At 46.2% G+C, this 26,233-nt stretch overlaps 1 protein-coding gene across 1 annotated transcript in view; it reads right to left on the bottom strand.

Moving 5' to 3' along the window:
• Nucleotides 1-345: 345 nt before the first annotated feature.
• The window catches only part of REEP1 (receptor accessory protein 1), a 64,905-nt gene continuing 39,017 nt past the window's right edge, over nucleotides 346-26,233 (bottom strand). Inside the window, exons 7-9 of the mRNA XM_066628402.1 lie at nucleotides 17,842-17,877; nucleotides 10,369-10,523; nucleotides 346-497 (exon numbers count right to left, since the gene is read on the bottom strand). Coding sequence (XP_066484499.1) covers nucleotides 426-497; nucleotides 10,369-10,523; nucleotides 17,842-17,877 — 263 coding nt within the window. The 3' untranslated portion in view covers nucleotides 346-425. The remainder of the gene's footprint in view (nucleotides 498-10,368; nucleotides 10,524-17,841; nucleotides 17,878-26,233) is intronic.

Raw genomic sequence — 26,233 nt, 5'->3', positions numbered from 1 at the left:
GCTGATCTACTTTATACATTATGAGGCCCCAAACACGATTATACCACATTTTTCAAACAGGTGAATACTTTTTTTTCCTGGTCGCATTCACAGAGCTAAAACTAAGCTGCCATAACTAATTATTACAAATGCACAGCCTTGCGAGTGTAACTGATTGCTATTCTGCAAAGAAATCCCAAGGGTGGTAAGAAGCAGGGGCAGCAAGGAGCATCGCTGCTGTCCACTGGATCATTCCTACCATATTGTGTGACATTCCAAACAGCACAGAACAAGGGAAGTGGAAGGAAAGGAAAGCAATGTCTACAATGCTGGAACATCAAAAGCACATCCATCTCACCACTTTTTTTCTATACTGTATTATTGATGTAGATCTTTTAAGGCAGAAGAGACATTCTGTGGATCTCGGTGCTAGAGTCTCATCACACTCACGCGGTTTCAGTAGTAGAGGATGAGGTACTTTTCTTCCTGAAGCGAGGTCTAGGCATCCTAGGCGGTGCCTGTCCAAGAGAAAAACATGTAGTACTGACCTCAGAATGATGTTTTGCCAGTCATCTAACCAGAGAAATTAGAGCAGTTTACAGTAGTTTTGCAAATAAGGATCTTCAAGTTTAAAATGTCTGAAACAGCCTTTAAAAAGGCAGGGTGATCTTCAAGAAATGACCCAAGGCAAAAACTAGTCAGTGGCTGGCACAAATCTGAGGCACCCAGCTTTGTATGGGCACTGGTGCAGATGAACTATTCCTACCCAAGTACCAACATAGATTTTAATGATGGCTCCTGGGCTTGAAGTGGACAGGGGTATAGCAGGTACTTTATTGACTCTTGTAAGGCATATGAGTTCCACAGGAAAGGCAAGGTAGGAACGGAACCAACACAGCATTCTGTAGTATCGTGTGCCGCAGTAACCCCAGATTGCTCTTAGCCCCTCCTAGCATCATGCCTATAGACATGTGGATCATGTGTGATCCAACACAGTGAGTTGACCTTCCTCTGTTTTCCAATCCTCTACGGAGTTACTGGTGCCTGGTTTCAGCCTACAACACAGATTAAATGCTTTTTGATAAGGTTTTAGCCAAAGGAAGTTAATCCTGACTAAGCACTGTTGAAATAAACATAGAGAATTTAGGATTAACTTAAATTCCATTAATTGTAATTGTACTTAACCAGGATACAGCCCATTATGCATACAGCGATATATTTATCTGTGCCTTGTAGAAATCAAACTTTTACCCATCATGAAAAACTTTACCCAAACTTTTTAAACTTCATGAAGCACTTAGGAAAGGTGCAGTGAAATCAGCAATCCAAAGCAGGGTAATGCCTTTATCAGACTAACCAAGGGCAGCCCAATCCTGAGCTGCCCGGAGCTCCGGGACCCGGCAGCCCCACGGAGGGCTCCTGCCGGATCCAGTGCCTCCCGCGCTACCGTGGGAGGCTCCTCGGGAGAAGGGGACATTCATCCCCTTCCCCCGAGAAAGGGAAGCAGCCCCGAAATGGGGCTACTCACTTTAGTGGTGACTGTTTGGTCGCCGCTAAAGTAAAGGCACTCATATAGGGCGCGCAGCCCTACCCAAGTGCTTTGGATCCTGCGGAGCTTGGCTCTGCAGACCCACCTCTCTCCGACATGCCTCCCCCACGCCCCCCCTCCCCAGAACGCCCCACACACCCCAACCACACCCCCATCTCCCGTTCCGCAGCCCGGCGGTCAAGGAGACCGCCAAGCCGCGGAACCTGGGCACCCGCTGCACATTGGCTCAGCGCCAGCCAGAGCTGGGCTAGCTCTGGCGGGAGCCTGGCGGTAAGCCCCGCAAACGTGCCTTGCGGCATGTTTGTGACTGTGGTCCGCACCACAGAGCCACGCCACGGACCACAGGATCGGGCTCTAAGTAACAGCATCAAAGCTTTGGCTTTCTGCAGAACTCTTTCAAGGAGGTGGTAAGCAAAAGGACAAAGAGGAAATGGGAGCATATTGTAAGGGCCCCAACAATCTGGAGCTTCAAAAATCTAAAATCTGAAAGCGATAGCTGAAAAGCCTCTTTTTTTCTTCCATCAGTTGTGGTATCCTTCTGGAATGCCTGGCCAGGATGTGGCTTTGAAGCACGGTTTTGTGGTGACTCTGGTACTTCTTGGAAGACAGTACTGGGGGGTACTTCTTGGAAGACAGTACTTGATGCTGAAGACTTTGTCCTGTGGCATCCCATAGAGTTCAGTTATGTCCCCCATGAATTAACATCCACATGAAACTGATGGAGAAGGTTACCAAGGGTCACACCACTACATGGATGAGATCTACCTTAAAATCTCCATTGCATCTGGTGCTACAGAGGTTATGAACTGTGCTTTGGAGAAAATGATGGGTTGGGTGAGAATGAACAAGCTGAAATTAAATGCAGCAGAACAGATGCTATTGGTCAGGAGATCTGCAACCCAGATTATGGCTTGTCAACCTGTTCTGGATGGGGTTGCATTCCCTTTGAAGGATCAAGTTTGAAGTTTGGGTTGGTTTCGACCAAGCACTGTTCCTGGATGCTGCAATGACAGCTGTGACTAGCTTAGACTGGTGTATCAATTGTGGCCCTTTTGGATCAATCAGATCTGGCTATAATTATCCATGCGCTAGTTACAATAACAGTTGATTACTGTAAAACAATCTGTGGAACTGCCCTTGAAGACCACTTGGAAATTTCTGCTGCTGCAGAATACTGCTGCATAAGTTTTGACCTGCACCAGGTGGCTTCACCATATCACGCCGCTGAGTGCTGGTCTGTTTCCAGGTAAATTCAAAGCACTAGAACCCTTAATTCCCTAGAACCAAGGTACCTGAAGTTCTGTCTCCCCATTTATGAAATGATACACTCCCTGATTTTAGCTAGGGAATTGTGTCCTCTGTCAACCAGTGGAGCTCAGATCATGATGACATATGAGAGGCCCCTTTTCTGTGATGACACTTAGCACGGTTAACTCCCCTGCCTTAAGAGATCAGATCCCTCTCTGCCTATACTCTGATAGCAGCTGGACCCATCCTTTTCATCTAGTCTTTGAAGTGTAGTTTTGGTCTCTGTATGATCATTTTAGTTTTCTTATGTTTTAATACTGGGCCATTGCACTACTTTTTGCTTGCATGTTCTTTAATTTGTTTTTGTCTTTTAATTGTGTTTTAGTGTTGTTTTTGTTTATTTTTATGGTGCAAGTAAGCCAACTTGAATGCCTTCCTGTCCTTCAAGCTCAGGTATGTAAGTTTGATACTCCTGAATAGAAATTTATTCTGGCTATACATGAACAAAACTGGATTCTTTAGCTTTAAAAAACTTGCTTGTTTTTCCTGTATATTTTTATAGGAGGAAGTTGCAGCTTAAAATAAGCTTTTATAAAAGGTGGTTGTTCAATTCAAACTTTAGAATTTGCAAGTCTTATATGACTGACCCAGGGTGACCAGATACAGTGGAAGACACAGTGCCTATACCTTTAGCCATTGTATAGAAGAGGGAATTTTGGCAGGTGCCACTCAAAATGGAAAGTTTTAAAAATTCTCCTCCTCTATACAGTGCTTAAAGATATAGGCAGGCATTTCTCAAACCGTGGGTAAGGACCCACTTGGCAGGTCGTGACTGGATTTCTGATGTGTCTTGCAGAGCTTCCAGTGAAAACATGGGTGATGGAAAGATCAGAAAACTAATTGCCTCATGCACTAAGGTTATTCAAAAAATCAGATAGCTGCTAACCCTCCTGCAAAGAGGTGAGCTCCTGCAGTTTGCACGGAGCTGAGCGTCCAGTTAGCAAGCTTGGGTAAAAATAGGGAGTTAAATGTTTGAAAATCTTTTCGCTGGTATGTTTTTTTCCAAGTCTGTCAATGTCAGGTAATGGGGGCAGGTGAAGCCTGGGTCACATAACTAAGCCCCTCAAGCCTTGAGGCTATTCAGTAGGGCTACCTCATTATGAGAAATAGATGGAGTTTTTTGCAAATAAATAAATATTTATTATTTATTTCAGAGCGCGATACCATAGTCTTTCGAGACTGAAGGTTGCCAATACCAAATAAATATTACTTGAAAATAAATAAATAAATATTTCCTTCTAAAGTCTCATAAAGCTAGCTGCGTTCAACTAGAGCAGGGGTGCCCAAACCCCAGCCCTGGGGCCACTTGTGGCCCTTGAGGACTTCCAATGCTGCCCTCAGGGAGCCTCTAGTCTCCAATGAGCCTCTGGAGACTTGCTGGAGCCTGCACTGGCCCAACACAACTGCTTTCACTGTGAGGGCGACTGTCTGACCTCTCATATGAGCTGTGGGATGAGGGCTCCCTCCACTGCTTGCTGTTTCATGTCTGTGATGCAGTAGTGGCAGCAAAGAAAAGGCTGGCCTTAAGAACATAAGAACATAAGAACAGCCCCACTGGATCAGGCCATAGGCCCATCTAGTCCAGCTTCCTGTATCTCACAGCGGCCCACCAAATGCCCCAGGGAGCACACCAGATAACAAGAGACCTCGTCCTGGTGCTCTCCCCTACATCTGGCATTCTGACTTAACCCATTCCTAAAATCAGGAGGTTGCGCATACACATCATGGCTTGTACCCCATAATGGATTTTTCCTCCAGAAACTCATCCAATCCCCTTTTAAAGGCGTCTAGGCTAGACGCCAGCACCACATCCTGTGGCAAGGAGTTCCACAGACTAACCACGCGCTGAGTAAAGAAATATTTTCTTTTGTCTGTCCTAACCCGCCCAACACTCAATTTTAGTGGATGTCCCCTGGTTCTGGTATTATGTGAGAGTGTAAAGAGCATCTCCCTATCCACTCTGTCCATCCCCTGCATAATTTTGTATGTCTCAATCATGTCCCCCCTCAAGCGTCTCTTTTCTAGGCTGAAGAGGCCCAAACGCCGTAGCCTTTCCTCATAAGGAAGGTGCCCCAGCCCCGTAATCAGCTTAGTCGCTCTCTTTTGCACCTTTTCCATTTCCACTATGTCTTTTTTGAGATGCGGCGACCAGAACTGGACACAATACTCCAGGTGTGGCCTTACCATCGATTTGTACAACGGCATTATAATATTAGCCGTTTTGTTCTCAATACCCTTCCTAATGATCCCAAGCATAGAATTGGCCTTCTTCACTGCCGCCGCACATTGGGTCGACACTTTCATCGACCTGTCCACCACCACCCCAAGATCTCTCTCCTGATCTGTCACAGACAGCTCAGAACCCATCAGCCTATATCTAAAGTTTTGATTTTTTGCCCCAATGTGCATGACTTTACACTTACTGACATTGAAGCGCATCTGCCATTTTGCTGCCCATTCTGCCAGTCTGGAGAGATCCTTCTGGAGCTCCTCACAATCACTTCTGGTCTTCACCACTCGGAAAAGTTTGGTGTCGTCTGCAAACTTAGCCACTTCACTGCTCAACCCTGTCTCCAGGTCATTTATGAAGAGGTTGAAAAGCACCGGTCCCAGGACAGATCCTTGGGGCACACCACTTTTCACCTCTCTCCATTGTGAAAATTGCCCATTGACACCCACTCTCTGCTTCCTGGCCTCCAACCAGTTCTCAATCCACGAGAGGACCTGTCCTCTAATTCCCTGACTGTGGAGTTTTTTCAGTAGCCTTTGGTGAGGGACCGTGTCAAATGCCTTCTGAAAGTCCAGATATATAATGTCCACGGGTTCTCCCGCATCCACATGCCTGTTGACCTTTTCAAAGAATTCTATAAGGTTCGTGAGGCAAGACTTACCCTTACAGAAGCCATGCTGACTCTCCCTCAGCAAGGCCTGTTCGTCTATGTGTTTTGAGATCCTATCTTTGATGAGGCATTCCACCATCTTACCCGGTATGGATGTTAGGCTGACCGGCCTATAGTTTCCCGGGTCCCCCCTCTTTCCCTTTTTAAAAATAGGCGTGACATTTGCTATCCTCCAATCTTCTGGTACCGTGGCTGTTTTGAGGGACAAGTTGCATACCTTAGTCAAGAGATCTGCAACTTCATTCTTCAATTCCTTAATAACCCTTGGGTGTATGCCATCAGGGCCCGGTGACTTATTGATCTTTAATTTATCAATGAGGTCTGAAACATCTTCTCTTTTAACCTCTATCTGACTTAACTCCTCGGTTAGGAGGGGCCGTTCGGGCAGCGGTATCTGCCCGAGGTCTTCTGCCGTGAAGACAGATGCAAAGAACTCATTTAATTTCTCTGCCATCTCTAAGTCTCCTTTTATCTCCCCTTTCCCTCCCTCACCATCCAGGGGGCCAACCGCTTCTCTGGCGGGTTTCCTGCTTCTAACATATTTGAAGAAGCTTTTATTATTCCCCTTAATGTTGCTGGCCATGCGTTCCTCATAGTCTCGCTTGGCCTCCCCTATCACCTTCTTACATTTCTTTTGCCACAGTTTATGTTCCTTTTTATTCTCTTCATTAGGGCAAGACTTCCATTTACGGAAGGAAGCTTCCTTGCCCTTCACAGCCTCTCTAACTTGGCTGGTTAGCCATGCGGGCACTCTCCTGGATTTAGTGGAACCCTTCTTTCTTTGCGGTATACACCTCTGCTGGGCCTCTATTACTGTTGTTTTAAGCAGCCTCCATGCACTCTGGAGAGACTGGACTCTTTTTACCCTCCCTTTCAACCTCCTTCTAACCAGCCTCCTCATTTGAGGGAAGTCCGCCCGTCGGAAGTCAAGGGTTTTTGTTAGAGATTTGCTTGGTATTCCTCCCCCAACGTGCACATCAAAACGGATCGCAGCATGATCACTGTTCCCCAATGGCTCAGTAACGTTTACATCTCTAACCAGGTCCTGCGTACCGCACAAAATTAAATCCAGAGTCACCTGTCCTCTGGTGGGCTCCTTGACTAGCTGATCTAAGCCACAGTCATTTAGCACGTCAAGAAATCCGGTTTCCTTATCGTGACCAGAACACAAATTGACCCAGTCAATATGAGGATAATTGAAGTCCCCCATGATTACAACCCTGTCCTTCCTTGTCACCTCCCTGATCTGTTTCCTCATTTCAAGGTCCCCATCCGATTTCTGGTCTGGAGGACGATAGCACGCCCCCAGTATTACATCGCTGCACAAGCCTGGTAATTTAACCCACAGAGATTCTACGGTGGAGTCGGACCCACCTTCAATCTCTACTTTGCTGGATTCTATCCCTTCCTTAACATAAAGGGCCACCCCACCTCCAACACGCCCCTGCCTTTCCCTCCTGTAGAGTTTATAGCCCGGGATTGCGGTATCCCACTGATTCTCCGCATTCCACCAGGTTTCCGTTATGCCCACTATGTCAATATTTTCCCTTGTCACCAGACATTCCAGTTCTCCCACCTTTGCTCGTAGACTTCGGGCATTCGCATAAAAGCATTTATACACGGAATGCCCCAGGATGGGCTGCTTATTCGCTCCTTTGTCCCCGCATCCTCTCATTGTGCCAAACTGTCTATCACATCCCATCTCCCTACCTTTCCCAATTTCTTCTCCTACCCTGCCTTTGTCTTGTTGTTCTCTAACCTCCCCATCCTCATCCCATAGGGATGAGGAGTCCCGAACCGGATGCCCCTCGGCTCCTGTCGGCCTTCCCCCAGGGATCAGTTTAAAAGCTGCTCTGCCACCTTTTTAATGTTATGCGCCAGCAGTCTGGTTCCATTCTGGTTCAAATGGAGCCCGTCCCTCTTGTACAGGCCCCGCTTGTCCCAAAACGTTCCCCAGTGCCTAACAAATCTAAACCCCTCCTCCCTACACCACCGTCTCATCCACGCATTGAGACCCCTGATCTCCGCCTGCCTAGCTGGCCCTGCGCGTGGAACAGGTAGCACTTCAGAGAACGCTACCTTTGAGGTCCTGGCTTTCAGCTTCCTGCCTAAAAGCCTAAATTTGGCCTCCAGGACCTCCCAGCTACACTTGCCCACGTCGTTGGTGCCGACATGCACCACAGCCGCTACCTCTCCCCCAGCACTGCCTACTAGCCTGTCTAGACGAGAAGTGATGTCCGCAACCTTCGCACCAGGCAGGCAAGTCACCATGCGGTCCTCACATCCGTCGCAAACCCCCCTCTCTATGTTTCTAATAATCGAATCCCCCACTACAAGAAGCCCCCGACCCCCCTCCCACCGAGGAGTATCCCGAGTGCGCTCGGATACGGGCCCATCCCCTGGAGAAGGGATCCCCCCTAGGGGATTGTTTCCCTCCTCTCCAGGATGACGTCCTCCAGTCCCGAGACTTCCCACCCGGGCAGCCGAGGAGCTGCACGCCTGAGGTTGGGACGAAGCCTGATCGTCCCCGGAAGTCTCCCCACGGTCCTCCTCTGGCTGCCTGCGCTTCTCCAGGTCGGCCACCAAGGCTTCAAGGGAGCGGACGCGTTCCCTGAGAGCCTGGAGCTCCTTGCACCGAGGACACACCCATGACTTATGCCCCAGAGGCATATAATCATACATGTGGCACTCGATGCAGAACACTGGATAGCCCCCACCCTGCTGCTGGCTGTCTGACTGCATAGCTTTTTTGTTGTTGTTGTTGTTGTTTTATTTATGGGTCCTTTTAAAAACCGTACACTGGATAGCAGCCCTCTTCTCAAGGGAAGAGGAAGGGCAGTGTCTGGGGCCCTGGCCTCCTCGCCCTGCTGCTGAACTCGCCCAGATGCTAAACTTAGTTCCCAGAGGCACTTGGTTCCCAGAGGCCACACGCGTCTTTGTGCAAGGCCTTTTATAGGCCTTGAGCTATTACAAGACCTTCATTCAATCATGTAAGTTTGACCTCTAGTATAGTAAGTTATGTAAACTTATGTAAATTTATTCAAATTTTAAATGTAAATTAATTCTTTTTCCCCCTGGCCCCCGACTCAGTGTCAGAGAGATGATGTGGCCCTCCTGCCAAAAGCTTTGAACACCCCTGAACTAGAGCATCATTTAATGAGTCCTGGAGCAGTGTCAGTGTTCTCCCAACCCTTAAGGCAGTGGTTTTCAAAGTCTCATGGAGAGTTTGAGCCACTGTAAGTGCTTGCGGGGCGGGGGGAAAGCAGTGGCGTGTCCCCCAGGATCTTACCCAAGCCTCCTACAGCCTCCCAGAGGTGTGGGGAGCCCAGCATGACCTTCAGCAGGGCTCCCCACAGCAGTGAAAGTGAAAGTGGAGCGAATGCACTCCCGCTTTAGCAATCGCTCCGCTTTTACTCCCTGCACCTCTGGGAGGCTGCCGGAGGCTTGGGTAAGTGCACCCAAGCCCCTGCAGCCCCCTGAGCAGCACGATCCTGGGGGACGCGCCGCTGCCTCCTCCCTGCCTCCAGGCTGCCCCCGCCCCTTAAGGGGGCAGAGGTCAGGGCCCACAAGCTGGTCAGGGCCCACAAGCGATGCCCCAGTTTGAAAAGCCCTACCTTAAGGGAAGAGAACCAGGTTGAAAGACCAAGGCTGCAATTCAGTGCATACTTTCCTGGGTGTGAGTCCAATTGAACTCAGTGGAACTTACATATGAGTAGATATGCATAAGATTGTGCTGTAAGAGAGTATAGGTGTATGGAGTATAAGAAGTAAGCAGGTACAATAGATTGCACAATGTAAGATTGTGCAATGTTGTTACTGTTCACCTGGTGTGGAGTGCAAGGCAAGAGCTTTAATGTACTTCTTCCAGGCTTTGGGTGCAGGAGTGCACTTATGAGAGCCTTTACTTTTCTCTTAAACCAGGAGTACCCAAACCCCAATCTAGGGGCCATTTGCGGCCCTTGGGGGGCCCCCCAATCTGGTCTGTGTTGAGTCCAATGAGACTCTGGCCCTCTGAAGACTTGCTGGAGCCCACGCTGGCCCGATGCAATAAATATCAGCATGAGGGACTCCTGTTTGACCTCTTGCGTGACCTGTGAGCCAAGGGCTCCTTCCACTGCTTGCTGTTTCACATCTGTGAAGCAGCCACGGCAGTAAAGACCAGCAAAGGCCAGGTCTTTTATAGGCCTTGAGCTATCGCAAGACCTTCATTCATTCATATAAGTTCCATCTCTAATATATTCATTTATGTAAATTTATTCAAATTTTAAATGTAAATTAATTCTTTTTTCTCAGCCCCTAACACAATGTCAGAGAGATGATGTGGCCCTCCTGCCATAAAGTTTGGACAACCCTGTCTTAAACCAAACTGTTATTTTTCATTACATATTTACATATATCCCTTCTAAAGACTTCTGTTTCACTATTTAACTATGATGACTATCTACCTCCATAATTCATTGGGCACATCTAGCTTCTGCAGAAATGCCTTGGATGACCTGGAACCAGTTCGGTAGGAAACAACAAAACATCTACTGAGCTGATTCAACAGCTTTTTCTTGCTATAGGGAAATGGCATTTGTGAAAGTCAAGTGATCCCTGTATTTCTAAAGACCATTTCCACTGTGGAAATACCTCAATGACTTGATCCTTCTTTATGGGCTTTTTAATCTGGGGTGTGCAATCCAATGAGTCGTTCTCTTCATCATCTGAGAACATGACTTTAGCTCTTGGTTCACAGTTTGCCTCAGGTGGCTTTTCACTCTCTGCCTCACCCTCAAGTTCAACCACTTAGAACAGCCATTTATGATCTAAATGGTGAAGAGAAATAGGACAAGGAAAGATCAGAGACTACTTAACTTGTATTAGTGAGCTCACTAACTACTTTCTATTGTCCATTCCATGCATTTTACACAGGTTAATAATCTAAATGGTGTTACAAGGCACACTTTAGTAACAACTAACAATGGCTTTGGCATCCATCTATTTTTAGTTGTCATTTTGGGTTGCTTACGATGATGCTTCAGTGTTACTGTTTATTATAGACCTAGATATGTTTTTACTTATTTGTGGATTCAAATAGGAGTACTTTAATAGATGGCACTAATGGGTCAGTTTGAATAATTCTGATCACTGCATGAGACAACTAAGGGCGCAATCCAAACCTGTGATGGAGCAGGCAAGCCAAGAGGCTTGTGCTGCATCCAACGCAGGTTTGTTGGCAGCAGCTTCTCAACCAGAGGCAAGGGGAAACTCTTCTCCTTACCCCTGGGTAAGGGCTGCTGGCCCCAATGGGTTTCCTTGGACCTGCGCCACCTCTGGAGGTAGCGCAAGTCCAAGGAGAGCCGAGTGGCTTGAAGCCACTCCGTTCTCCGCAGGGACGGGGATTGGGATCTGGCATAACTGCCGGGTCCCAGCACCGCCTGCACTTCTCCGCGTGCCTGCCCCCAGGGCCGCCCATCACCCACCCTCCCCCTGCCCAGAAACACCTTCTTCCCTCTTCCTCCCCACCCCTCCCCAACAATCTGTTGGGACCCACCAGAAGTGATGTCATTAACCTGGAAGTGATATAATGGCCAGAAGTGACATCATCAAGCAGGAAAATTTTTAGCACTCCCATTTGACCAAATTAAATAAATTAATTTACTAAATAAATGAACTAAATGCTTACAATAAGTTTAAAAATTTATTTAAAATAAAGAAGAACCCTCCTCCCAAGCAGATGCTGATCTGTTTTTTAAAAATTCCCTAAATACCCCAAAGACTGCATTCCTGTCCATACTGACCTGGGAATAAGCCCCATGGACTATCCTTGTTAAAAGCATATACATAGTAGCCTATTAAAAGTACAGACCTCTAATATTCCCCCAAATGCAGTCACATACCATGGGAGCATTCAAAATAAAATACATATTGAAATGAATGGGGTCCCACCTGAAATTTTCTCACAACCCACCTAGTGGGTCCTGACCCAGTTTGAGAAACGCTGGTATACATGCTTAGGAGCAAGCCCCACTAAATGTGGTGAGATTTACTTCTAAGTAAAAATGCAGAGGGTTGCACTGTTACATCAGTTTTAGTGTGTCCAGGATTACAATTATTAGGAGAGTGTTCAGAACAGATGAGAATATAGAGCATATGTATTGTATGGGGACCTATACAATACCCAGAAGGAATCAGAGGGGCACTTGTAATTAAAACTGAACTATAACTAAGAGAATTTAATTTTAAAAAGTGGAACAAGGGAAATATATACTATGAAGCCAATTAATGATCATTTTATGAAGATTGTTTCAAAACTGAGTTTGTGGCTAACAAGAGATTTGAACCTGGTCTCATGCTTAGTCACTACACTTTATATGTCTACTGGCTTAAAACAGTATGTGAGGATATCACCAACTAGCCATTTCAATCAATTAAAAGAAAGATTTTTTTTCTTTTACTGTGTCTGTTCAACAGATCAGCCAGAAGGTGGCTGCACATGAACAGCAATGAGTGGACATGGAATCCCCATCGATATTCCCATCGATATTGAGTGGTTCTCAAACTTTCCTCCCCGCAACTCACCTTCTGTGTGGACCCTGGCAACCCAGAAGTTTTGGTGGTGACGAGATGATGTCATCACGTCACTGCCTAAACTTCAGGGTTGCTTAACTTTCACACTTTTAAATGCAAAAAGCCTGATGCCGGAGCCTCTATATCAGCGGTGCTCACACTTTTTTGGCTCGAGAGCTACTTTGAAACCCAGCAAGGCCCAGAGATCTACCAGAGTTTTTTTACAATGTTCACGCCATCATAACATATAACATTTATGTGTACAATGTATGTTGGTGTACCTTGAGCCCCACTGAGTATAACAGGACTTACTCCTGAGTAGACATGCCTAGGATTAGGCTGTGAGGCTGCAATCCTAGCCACACTTACACTTACTTACCTAGTACACACTTACTTGAGTACAATGGGCCTTACTCCAAGCGTTTCCTCCCAGAGGCACCTGAAGGGGGGGGGTCGGCACTCTGCGATCTACTCATTTTGCCTCGCGATCTACTTGTAGATCGCGATCCACCTATTGAGCACCCCTGCTCTATATGGTAGTATTTGGCCCATTCTGGCCACATCTCATTGTGTTCTTGTGCATTTTCATCAGCAAAAGAACATGATGCAAAGAAGTTCAGAGCAGGCTGAAGAGCACCACGCATACACAAAAAAGCAAAAGCTCAGCAACCCAAAAGTTTTGGTGGGGCAGTGGGCAGTATTACAAGACCCACCAAAAACCAGGTCACAACCCACAGGTTGAGAAATGCTGCATTAACATATTCATGAACTTGCAGAGAGGATTCATCTCTGCATTAGGGTGCCTGTAGATTTGTTTTATATTTTTTAAGTGCACAAACCACCTCCTTTATTAAAACAAATTTATATAAAATTTTACTGCCAAAGACAATCTTGTCTATGTGTACTCTGCACACTCAAAGCAGCCATTTTCAACCACCGTGCCATGGCACACTGGTGTGCTGCGAATGGTCTGCAGGTGTGCCACGAGAGTTTGGGGGAGGGTCATTTGTTAATAGGGCAAACGGGGATGTGAGCTCCCCACCAACAGCATGGTGTGCCTTGTCAATTGTCAAAAAACTGATGGTGTGCCTTGACAATTTTAGTACCTTGTCAGTGTGCCTTGAGATGAAAAAGGTTGAAAATCACTGCTCTAAAGACTAACAGATGAATCCATAGAAAATATTGTCATGATTTTGATATAGTGTGGGTAGTTTCCTCTGGAGAACTACAGGTCGTGCCTTGTTATTCACTGGGGTTCCGTTCTGGAACAAAGAACAAAGAAGAACAAGGAAGAATTTTCATCCCACTTCATGAAGTTCTGCAGTGGTCTGTATAACACGTTGTCCAATCCACTGATGAAGACCACAGAACTGAAATGGGCTCTGCCAGTACAGATGGGACTTTGGTATCCACTGATCAGGTATCTACTGATTTGACTCATCACTGATACCAAGGTCCACCTTTAAATCCCTTGTAATAAGGGAAAAAAGCACCAAAATTCAATTTCCTGCGTTTGCACTGTTAAATAATTATAATTTCATTCCACTAGATTCCATTATTCACCCCATCTAGTGGCTGAATGCGGGATAGTGTCCATACCAATGCATGCTGGGGTGATAATGAAGCAGCAAGAAACCTGGAAATGGGTCTTTAAAGGTATTTTTCCACTGATATGGTATCCACTGATTTTTTTTTATCCACTGGGAGTTCCAGAACCCCAGTGAATAACGAGGCATGACCTGTAGTTCTTCAGAGGAAACTGCCCATTAGGATAATGTACAACCTATATCAAAGTCATGACAATATTTTCTATGCATTCATGTGTTAGTCTTTAGAGTGTGCAGAGTAATCTTGTATATGGCAGTAAAGTTTTGTACTAATTTGTTTTAATAAAAGAGGTGGTTTGTGCACACTGTTTCTGAACATTCCAGGCCTCAGGGTTTCCTGCACCTCCTGCAGAAGCCCACAGTAAGTGAAAGTACCTCCCCTCGCCCCATTAGCAACGCAATCCTGGGGATCACGTCACTTCCCCTGTCCCTCCCCCACTTCACCTCCCCCACGTCACTTCCCCTGTCCTTCCCCTGTGCCCTAAGACTTACTTAGGGCACAATCCTAACTGGCACTTAGTCCAGCATAAGTACGCCAGGAGGGTCGCAAATGTGCCGTAAAGCACATTTGCGCCTTCGTGGGAGGAAGTCGATGCCGATCTAGATGTGCCGATGCACGGAGGCCAGCAGAAGCCTCTGTGGTGGCTTCCTCGCCGCTGCTTGTGTTGGCGCACCTGCACCGAACCTGCATTGGATGCAGCAGAAGCCTCCTGGTTTGCCTGCTCCAGTACAGGTTTGGATTGCGCCCTTAGGGAGTAATGCTCCCTAAAAGTTTGAGAACCACTGCGTATGTAAAGAACAGGGAAGGGTGTATTGGAGCATGGTGTTGCTCTGTATGTCTAAAGAGAGTCTAAAACTAGAGCACTTAACTCCTCCATAGAATGTTTTAGGAGTATGAATATTGCACATGCTGTTTATAATACCTGATCTTGATGCATAATAGCCATACCCCAAAGTCTCACATTTTCTCCTCTGCTAATCACTAACAAATAGATCTAGGTAGATTTGGCATAATTCAGTTAGTCAGCAGTAGGCAGCAGGTGCTACATAGATTTTAGTATTCCAAGTGTCTTACACAGTGTTATATATATCTTGCCTGAAGAAAAACAGGTAAGTCACTTATCTCACTACAACAATTTTATGGCCAAGCAAAAAAGCACCAAACACCACTACATACTGTGCACAGCATTCTCAAAGAGAGGTTAGATTAGGGGGATCACCCATTAAACAAAAAAAAATCTAGAGCAGCAGTGATCAGGCAAGTGTTCCTGGGTACCGTATGCAGATAGGAACATCTTAGACACAGCTAAGTTGTTAAGAAGGAAGCAAGTCTTAGTCTCAAGTGTTCAAAAAGAAATGACGTGCAAATCGGTAACACTTACATCAGTGTCCCAAGACATTTACATTGAAAAGGAGAGAAAGAACAAACAGTTAACATGAAGAATTTAGTAGGGAAACTTGTATCATTCCCAGAGCTCAGAACCCAATTACATAATAACAGTGTCTTATGGTTCAATTCTATTTGAAATGGACACCAGTGAAATGGACACCAGAACACATATTCTACTGATGCAGGCTAGTAGCAAAGCCACCATAAAGCTGCTGGTGTGATGAGCTGGCAGGAAGGTTCGAAGTCTTTCCACATGCACTGGTGGAGTCTTTCCACATGCACCAGACAGAGACCCACCAGTGGAGGTAAACCAGCATAGGAAGTGGGACAGGGTAAGGGGGGGAGGGGTGGGCAGAATAGGGCAGTGACAGGGCAGGGGGGTGTAGATCAGACCTGGGAGGGAGGGAGGCGGCAGCATACACCAAATCACAGTTTCCTTCCTGGACCTGATCTGCTTGCAGGGATCAACTCAGACTTACCCCAGCGATATCACTAACAGGTCTGAGTTGACCCACAGTGGCAGCAGGGGCTTACCCTAGGCAAGGGAACAAATGTCTCCTTACCCCAAGAAGATCTCCAGCAACCAATCCCCCGCCCCACAGGATGCAGCAGAAGCCTACACCAGCACCACTGAATGCACACAGAGAGTTAGACAGAATTGAGCTGTTAGTTTTTAGACAAAACTCAGCAAATACTAACATGTTCTACATCTTAAGAAGCTTGGATATAAATGAGCCTTGTGAAACATCTTTTTGTTCCTCTTTTTACTAATACTACTGATGAGTGGGTGGTAGCTTTGAGATTTGGGGTAGAGTCTGGTAGTGTGGAGATCAGTGAGCAATAACAGGGGCAGAGATCAATGGTAAACATGTTGTTTTAACTGTTGCATGTGCTTACAAGTCCCCTGCCATCAAAATACGTCTGTAAACGAAGCCAGATCAAGAGAGATCAACCTACAATAATCCAGACTCCAACTGTGCTGCGCATGAAGCAAGAATGGAAGTATGCCACTTGAGCAAAAGAGCCTAGCCACACATAACACATTCAGATACGTCCATAACACATGTATATTAAGGAATTAACATTTAAGACATCCTAGAAGGCAATGTATCTATTTAATAAATGGGAAGCACTGAGACTGAGAGCTTCTATTCCAAAGAACAATAGATGAATCCATGACAGAGAATCAGAATTCATGCAAAGCCAAACACTCCAGGAAATGAGCTGACATAGCAACAGACCACAGGCTGTCACATTAAGCATCATTTCAAGAAATTACTATAAGCATGTAGAAATGATTTATTCATACACACAAACATACTTTCACCACATACATAGGACTAGTCTAGATGATATTTTAAACTGAATCAGTACAATGCATTTAAGGACAATCCTGACTCCCTCCCCTTGCACCTGATGGGCAGCCCAATTTTATCCCCAGTGGCTCCACAGGGTGCAGCAGCACCAAGCTACCACTGCATCCAGTGGTACCACTGAGGCCACTTTCGTCCCCTTCCCCAGGAAAGCTCCAGGCCCCACAATGATGCTTCTCAAGTCTGCACTGGTTATTTTGCCGACACAGGCTTGAGAGTCTCCATGTTGGGCTTTGCAGCCCAACACGAAGGATAGGATATGACGAAGCAGAGCTCTGCAGCTTCTCATCTTCGGGTGCCATGGACGTGCCTTATGGCACACTTGCAACACCCAGCACCAGCGCTAGAGCTCAGAGCCAGTGCTAGGGCTGGGAAGAATTGGGTCCTGAGTTTGTTTAATCTCACTGGGGAGTTTGAATCACTCACCCAAATCACTCCTCTACATGCACTGGAAATACCTCAGGCAGTATTTCTAGCAAGTGTACAGTCCTTGTTAGAATTAACCACACACACACACACACAATTAAACGAACTCACCATGGCAAGAGGGGAGATGCTAGGATGTGTGCATGCCATAAGAACACACATCCTTAAACATGTCGAGTCAGTTAAGAGACAAAAGTATTGCATGAACTGGCCAGTGGAAATTTGCAGTCTTTTCATATAGAATATGAAAACACACAAACTCGTTGCAAAGTCACTGAGTACTAGTGCTGTAATTAAAGGCATGTGCTGGTTTCAATATCAAGGGTCAGGCTTATTTTAATGTCTGGTGGCTCATTCAGTCTGAGAATGAATGCAAAGTGGATGCAAAACTTACAGCCAAGGTCTGATTCAGGTCAGCCATAACTGCATGTCCCATTGTACAAGTGTATTGTATTACCCACAATGGAGCTTGCTGACCAAGGTACTCCCAAATGAAGTGCAGTATTAATCTTAAAAAGCAAGTCATTCATTTTACAATGCTTCCACAAAAACACTCCACAGCCCCAGCAATGAAAGTCAAATCACAGCCCACTGCAATGGACTGTTATCAAGTCACATGCAGTAACACAGCATAAACCAGAGACTTGGTTGTCAGTACTACAAAATCGAAGTTAGGCATGACAAGCACAAGGAATGGGAACTAGTGGTAATGCTCAGAAAGGATACATGGATTTCAAAAGAGGAATCCTGCACTCACCTTGGACAATTCGGCTCACAGAACAACATGCACACACTGAAAAAGGAGCCACATATTAAGAGCTTATCATGTTATGCTTACATTATGGGGAGAACTTCCATTCATCCCTCCACCCACAAGCTATCTTCAGAGTTGGAGAACCCATGATTCTGTCCTGCAGGGTGTCAGATTAGATGACCTTCCATGATTCTGTGTTGTATTCTACATGCAATTCCTCTACTGGGCAGATACTACCAGTTGCTTAATTTAGCAAAAAAGGAAATCAGCCCAGGAGCTTATCAGAAGAAAGGATCATAAAGTACTCATATAAGTATAATCTAATGAATCCTTACAAAGTACAAGTTAAGCAGGCCAACTATTATTTCTTTTGTACAAAAAAGGGGAACTCATACCTGAGAAGGAACAATTTGCCTAAATCTGCTCCAAAAGTCCCTGGCAATGCCAAGACATGCTCCCAATTCTAGTTATCCACTAACTCACCAAGAACGTATGTCCAGAAATCCATTCTGTTCAGGTCCTCAACCAATATAATCCTCTAGCACTGTGGTTCTCACACATTTAGCACTGGGATCCACTTTTTAGAATGAGACTCTGTCAGGATCTACAGGAAATGATGTCATGATCGGAAGTGACATCATCCAGCAGCGAAATTTTTCCTGGGCTGCAATCCTACCCACACTTACCCAGGAGTAAGTCCCATTTACTATATTGTTAAAAATATATATACATTAGCTTGTTAAAAGTACAGGCCTGTAACATTTCTCCAAATTCAGTCACATCCCATGGTAGCATCAAGTCTGATATATTAAAAATAAAATATTGAAATGAATGGGGCAATGAATGACCCACCTGAAATTGGCTCGCAACTCACCTAGTGGGCCTCAACCCACAGTTTGAGAAACACTGCTCTAGCAGCAAGCCTCTGCAAGGTTCATTAAACTTGCACTCTCATTAAACATTACACACGCTTGCGCTCTCTCTCTCTTTCTCAATCTCATGATAAACCCACAACTGTGCTTTTCCATACTGCAAAGCTGGCCTGAGTATTTCTTTCACTCATTAGGCTATTACCAAAGCAAGGTGATAAAAAGTGTCACACTGAAATCAATAGAACTTGTTTGGCAGCACACAGTAAGCTAGATGCTCACTGCTAACTTGTCTCCTTGGTCAGATCCAAGGTGTCTTTCATGTCCTGAAAGATTCCAGCACTTGTGCAAATGCCCCCCCCCTTCTTCTCAGTACTTTGAAAAGGCAGAGGGGAGTGAAAGCATATGAAAGAAAGTCAAATGACTGAGGTGGCCAAATCAGGTCTGGCAGATGTGTAGCAGCTGCCTTTAAAACAAAAAGAACCCCTACCTTGTTTCTTCCCATGCAGTCCTTTTAGTTAAAATATGAAGTGCGGGTCATGATGGGAACTCTCAACATGCACATTTTCTGTTTTCTTTAAAGGGGCCCTCAGGAAAGAGCCAGGTAAGTGGCTGCTTCCCTACCCCCTCCCATCTCTCCTTCAATACATGATCCCTTTAAGTTCAAAAAGACTGTACTAGGAAGCAGCAAGCTGAGTGAAGGGGATTGCTGCATGATTTTTTCAAGTACAGGGGAGGGGAGGGAGGCCACCATCACTAGAGTTACGGGCCATGGAAGATATGGCGGTGGGGGTTGGCCTGGCTGTTACAGGAGAAGGTGGGTCAGTCGTAGACAGACTGTCCCTCTTTCTGGCCCTCCTCTCATCCCTCTGACCCTTGGCATGCCTGGCAACAGCCCTCTGAGTCTGAAACTGCTGTTTCTGAATGCCATGTCGGTAAATATTTAATCCAGGGTTTAATCCTGGAAGAAAAGGCCGACCTGGTATGTATCACGGAGACCTGGTTGGGTGAGCTGGGGGGGTTAGCCTTTCCCAGATTTGTCCACCGGGTTTCCAGGTACTGCAGCAGCCAAGGCTACAGGGGCGGGGAGGCGGGGTTGAAACGGTCTACCGGGATTCCATCCGTCTTACCAGAAACCCTGTTCAGCGGTCCATCGGGTTTGAGTGTCTTCGTGTTGTGTTGGAAGGGCGAGACAGAATAGGGATTCTGTTGGTGTACCGCCCGCCTTGCTGCCCAACAGATTCCCTGCCTGAGCTGACGAAGTTGGTCTCGAGCGTGGTGCTGGAGTCCCCCCGCCTATTGGTGTTGGGGGACTTTAATGTCCATGCCGAGGCCCCGGGAACAGCTGTGGCTCAGGATTTCATGGCCTCCATGACAACCATGGGTCTGTCTCAAAGAATATTTGCTCCAACGCATGATGCGGGACATACGCTGGACCTGGTGTTTACTGCTGGGCAGGCTGATGGTGATCTGGAGATGGAGGATATTAAGATCACTCCTTTGTCATGGACAGATCACTTTCTGGTGGGATTTAGGCTTGTTGCGGCCTCTCACCTCCGCAATGGTGGGGGATCACATTTTATGATCCACCCTCGGAGGCTGATGGATCCAAATGGATTCCTGAGGGCTCTGGGGGATTTTCCTGCTGCCAGAGCTGGAGACCCACCTGGCACTCTGGTCGATCTCTGGAATACGGAGATGGCCAGGGCCCTGGATGAGATCGCTCCCGAGCATCCTCTGCCCAGTCGCAGAGTCAGAGCGGCTCCTTGGTTTTCTGAGGAGCTGCGGATGATGAAGCGGCAGGGCAGACGTCTAGAGCGTCAGTGGCGAAAGACTCGTACTGAATCTGACCGTACACAGGCTAGGGCCCAGTTGAGAGCATATTCTAAGGCGGTGGTGGCAGCAAAGAGGGCGCACCTCTTTGCCACCATTGCATCTGCAGAGAACCGTCCAGCTGAGCTCTTTCGTGTGGTTCGTAGCCTTTTACATCTGGCCCCCCTACTGGTGGGGAGGAGCACACGGAGGCTCGCTGTGACGAGTTCGCAAAACATTTTGCAGAAAAGGTCGATCAGATTCGGCATGACTTGGACACCGCTATGGGCATGTCTAGTGATGTCCCCGGGGCACCTGTCTATCCTGCTATTTGGGATTCTTTTCAGCTTGTAGAGCCTGAGGATGTGGACAGGATTCTCTGGAGTGTGAGACCTGCTGCTTGCCTGCTCGACCCGTGCCCAGCATGGTTAATTAGGGCTGCCCGGGAAGGGCTGGCCGAGTGGACGGGGAGGGTGGTGAACTCATCTCTGAGGGAGGGGGTGCTCCCGCCTGTCTTGAAGCAGGCGATGGTTCGCCCCCTCCTGAAGAAGCCCTCCCTGGATCCCACTAATTTAAACAACTTTCGGCCAGTCTCGAATATTCCATTCCTGGGCAAGGTGATTGAGCGGGTGGTGGCGTCCCAGCTTCAGAGGGTACTGGAGGAAACAGATTATCTGGACCCATTCCAATCTGGCTTCAGGCCGGGGTTCGGGACGGAGACTGCCTTGGTCACCTTGGTGGATGACCTTCGCCAGGGGATGGACAGGGGGAGTGCAACCCTGTTAGTCCTGCTGGACCTCTTGGCGGCTTTCGACACCATCGACCATGGTGTCCTTCTGGGCCAGCTAGCCGGGTTGGGGCTTGGAGGCACTGTTTTGAAGTGGTTCCGCTCCTTCCTGGCTGACAGATCCCAGAAGGTGGTGCTGGGGGATGCCTGTTCGGCACCCCGACCTCTTAGGTTTGGGGTGCCGCAGGGTTCCATCTTATGCCCCATGCTTTTTAACATCTACGTGAAGCCACTGGGAGAGGTCATCTGGGGGTTTGGAGTGGGTTGCCATCAGTATGCTGATGACACCCAGCTTTATCTCTCCTTTCCCCCTGATTCTGAGGAGGCGGTTGGGGTCCTGGATCACTGTCTGGAGGCGGTTAGGGGCTGGATGTGGGCGAACAAGCTGAAATTAAATCCAGATAAGACAGAGGTGTTCTTGGTTCGGAAATCCACAGCTCGGGTGCTGGACTATTGTCCTGCTCTGAATGGGGTTGCACTCCCTCTGAAGGAGCAGGTCCGCAGCTTGGGGGTTCTCCTGGATCCACAGCTGCTCCTAGAGTCCCAGGTGGTGGCGGTGGCCAGGGGAGCCTTTGCTCAGCTTCGGCTGATTCGCCAGCTGCAACCGTACCTGAGCTGCACGGACCTGGCCACAGTAACCCATGCCCTAGTGACGTCTAGATTAGATTATTGCAATGCGCTCTACGTGGGGCTGCCCTTGAAGACGGTCCGGAAATTACAACTAGTACAGAATGCGGCTGCTCGTGTGGTTGCTGGGGCACGTCGGTTTGACTCTGTTGAGCCATTGCTCCGGCGGCTACACTGGGTGCCGGTTCTGTTCCGGGCCCAATTCAAGGTGCTAGTTTTGACTTTTAAAGCCCTTTACGGCTCGGGTCCGGGGTATTTGAGGGACCGCCTCCTTCCCTACAATCCTGCCCGTGCTCTTAGATCATCTGGGGGGGCCCTTTTGACTGTGCCGCCACTAAGAGATGTGAGAGGGGCGGCGGCCAGGAAGAGGGCCTTCTCGGTGGTGGCCCCCGAACTGTGGAATACCCTCCCCTTAGAACTGAGAACTGCTCCCTCGTTGCTAACGTTTTGGCGTGGACTGAAGACCTTTTTATTTCAAAAAGCTTTTAATTGTTGACAGGCTGGCTGGCGTTCTTGCTTTTATATGAAAATCCACGGGGTTTGTTTGTTTTTAGATTTTTTTTAATTATTGTAAATTGTCGTTAATTGTTTTAATGTTTGCATTTTTTAAAGTGTTGTAATCCGCCTTGTGTGCCTGTTGGGCAAAAAGGCCGGGTATAAATTAATAAAATAATAAAATAATACAGGCAGTAATAATCTGCTTCCCTATCTGCTCATCTTGCACCTTCCTTTTCTGGTCCCTTTAAGTTTAAAGGTGAGGAACCACGGTCCCCTTAAATTTAAAAGGACTGCAAGAGGATAGGAGCAAGGTGAATGGGTAAGGAAATTTTTGGATGGAAAGTAGTATGTAAATATTCTGAACAACAACTTCAACTTAGATTTAGTCATGACTTATTTTCTTTGGACAGGGCCTACTGGAGCATGGGAAAACTTTGATCTGTTCTGTATAGCCTTTCCATGTTGATTTTAGATAGCAGTTTGGGACTGGCTGCTACTCTTCTGTTTTTAATACTGTACTGCAATTTTTAATCTGTTGTTGTTGGTTGCCCTGGGTGAATCTGTCCTGGAGGGGTGTGTGTGTGCATAAATGTAAGTATTTGTGTAAGTGTGCATAAATAAGTAATCAACACACACGTTTGGGAGAGGCTATAGAGGCTGGATTCTGTCCGAGACCTAATTATTCCATTCCGCATAGCTAACATTATGGGAGTAAGCAGAGATGCTCCCTTTTATTGGAAATACTAGCAAGGCAGTTATTAGCAGACACCGTCTCTACGTGTGCCGTGGCTATGTCTCAGAACTGATCTATTTAAAGAGAATGAAGCAATGTAATATGTGATAACCCCCTCTGAGGGCACTGACTCTTCCTCCAGTTCACATCCAACCTCTACAGCCCATACAGGCCTGTAGCTGAGCAGCCTGCATGAATGAATTCACAATGGCAGTGCAGAGATGTCATAGAAGAAAATATAGTTGGTTCTGGCAGTGCGGTAGTCCTTTAAGATATTGAACCCAGAGCATAACCTGAGTCACTTAAATGGACAGGGAAAGGAGACAGGAAATGGAGGCAAGTAGAGGCTAATGAGAGAAAGAGGCTCTAAAGCAACATTACTTTGCCAAAAGTTAGGAGGGGCTTTGTGGTTTCTACCTTCACTGCAAGATTGTGACTTGGCAATCTTCCAGAGGCAATAAGCGCCAAGAAATAGCGGAAAGGGGTGGAATTATGCACATTTTATTTATTTATTCTGGAGATTTTGTTCAAAAATTAAAGATTTTTTACTTTAACCCTCCCTCAAGAGACACAAGGTAGTTCACAGCATATTAATTTGCACCAGCCAACCCAACCCTTTCCCTACAGGCATCATCTAGGTATTCTCTATTTATTCCAATGAAGAATGCAAAATACTGTGGAGAATTAAGCCCTTTGACCTTCATGGGCATTGTCTGTAAATGTGCTTCTTCTGGGATGAGCTGGTAGAATGATGTTTGTAGGTTGTGTGCACTCATCTTTTCATGTGGTAGGGTCTAGGTGTCCATGAGAACCATAGAATGTGGCATGCATGGTTATGTGTAGGCTGATGTAATTGCACAATATTTTGAATTCCGACAACCTTTATTGGCATCATCACAATATTTTAATAATCCCCTCTACATTTTGTCCTCTGCACACCTTGGGTGTGACAGAAACAAACATTATTTGAGTGACTGAGACAGTGTAGAACCATGCTGAGATGTTCAACTTTTTGTAAAGCACCATATTTACTAAGTCTGTCTGAAAATATGTGTCAAGCAACACAACAGTGCAAAGACAGAACAAATCAAATCAACAATTAAACCAATAAAGAAAGAAAACAACCAACTGAGATGGAGAACTCAAAGTCCAGTATGTTCAAGCCATGCTAGGAGGTGAGAGCCCTGGAATAAGTTATTACTTCAAATCTAAGTGTAGGTTATATGGGATGATGTAAGCACACAGGAAGCATCTCTTGCAGCCCTAAACAGAGAAGTACACCTAAAGGAAGAAAACCAAGCACAGATTGCTCAGCTGATTTCCAATGAGGCTGCAAGTTAGGGTGATGTCAGGAAACTACATTCTGAAGTTGTATGGCTACATCCATCCATCCAAATAAAGAACAGCTAGACTACCCATAGCCACACATTCTTCTGGAGCAAACCCCCGTGTTTTTTACCAGCCCACACAAGCACTGCCATTTTGTTGAGTTTTGTGCACTGGATTTATCTGCTTGTTCACCTTCCTTTGCTAAAATCTGTCTCTCTCAAACCTGGTCCGTGACCTCTTCTCCTTGACTATTTGCCAGTTCCCATGTTGCCTTCTGTCTCAGTCCAGTTGTCAGCTCTCTTTTAAACTGGTAGCTTGCCAGGTGGTATGATCTTTAAACACCAGCAGTTGGAACAGAAATCCCCATGCAGATCTGATTGCTTTCAAGACAGACTCAGTATAGTAACAGGCTGCAGCCCGACTTCCAGCTTTAGTATCTTAATTGAGAGCCCCCAGAAGATTAAAATCTTCAGATCTCAGTATGTAAAGCTCAGGCATTTCCTAGCTTGCTGGCTTTAGGGACACAAATTTAGCAATACAGAAGCTTCCCTACTTAAGAATACAGTATACAATTTAAGAACTCTCAGGATACAAAATTGCCTGGCCATATGTCTATAGTTGATATTAGCACCCATTTGCAGCATTCCCATTCACCAGACAGCCCCAGCAAACCCTGTTGGCCTGCTTTTGAAGGTAAGACGACACAGTATAGAGGACTTAAACTGTATATGTTTGGGGTTTTTTTTGTTCCATATTTCACAACATGTTCACTACTGATAAAGGTGACGTTGGGCTGAAGAACAGAACAACTTGCAGATAGGCACCTAGAACTTAACCTATTCTTAAGAAGGGGAGCTTCTGTAATGTTCCCTCAACTTTCTCACAGTGGGGAAGATCTGTGGGTCGGTTCAGGTACCCGGAGCTCTGGAAAACTATCCACCAGCCATTCTTGTGACAACAGGTACTGAGATAGTTAAGGGTGGATAAGAGGACTAGCATTTTATCAAATGGTGACTGTCTTGAATTACTGAATTTTTCCATGTGGGAAAAAACCCAACTGAAAATCTTTAGTGATTAAAGAGACAGAGAGAGAGAGAGAGAGAGAGAGAGAGAGAGAGAGAGAGAGACTCCAGGTACTTCCAGCTACTTCAGGAATCTGCAAAAACTTAAATTAATTCTGCAGGAACGGTGACCCAAATAGATGATTTTGCTTGGAAGTTCTTGTTTGTTTACTATCTTTTGCTGTTTGTGCAAGTTCCTGGCCAAGTTGACGACCAAATACTCCACTCTACACTCCATATCAGGGCCGCATTATGACTTTCGTGGTCCCTAGGTATATTTGCCTTCATGTGCCCCTCCCACCACAATAATATCAATATTAAAATTATATTTGATATAACTTCAAATACTTCAACATTTTATTTTTTTTCCTGCTTTAGGTAAATTTAATAGATTTCATGGGCCCCAGAAATTTCATATTTTTCTGATGCAAGAAAAAAATTAAAACATTTTCTTCGACCCTAAAAGTTCATTGTTTTCTTCTGATTATAAAGTACGTTAAAACATTTTTTGTGGGCCCCTAAAAGTATTGTGGGCCCTACTGTGTACTGATGTTATGCCCTGATAGAAACATGATTTTATCTCTAGGGCTATCTTGGGTATTCTGGTTCTGACATCAGGCCAGGTGCACACATACTGATTGGGTGGACATGTGCAATGTCACAAACATGCCTCCCCCCA

This window comes from Tiliqua scincoides, chromosome 5 (assembly GCF_035046505.1).
Source record: "Tiliqua scincoides isolate rTilSci1 chromosome 5, rTilSci1.hap2, whole genome shotgun sequence".
Classification (NCBI taxonomy): Eukaryota; Metazoa; Chordata; class Lepidosauria; order Squamata; family Scincidae; genus Tiliqua; species Tiliqua scincoides.
Note: the sequence above shows the minus strand (reverse complement) of the source record. Positions and strands in the feature narration are given on the sequence as shown.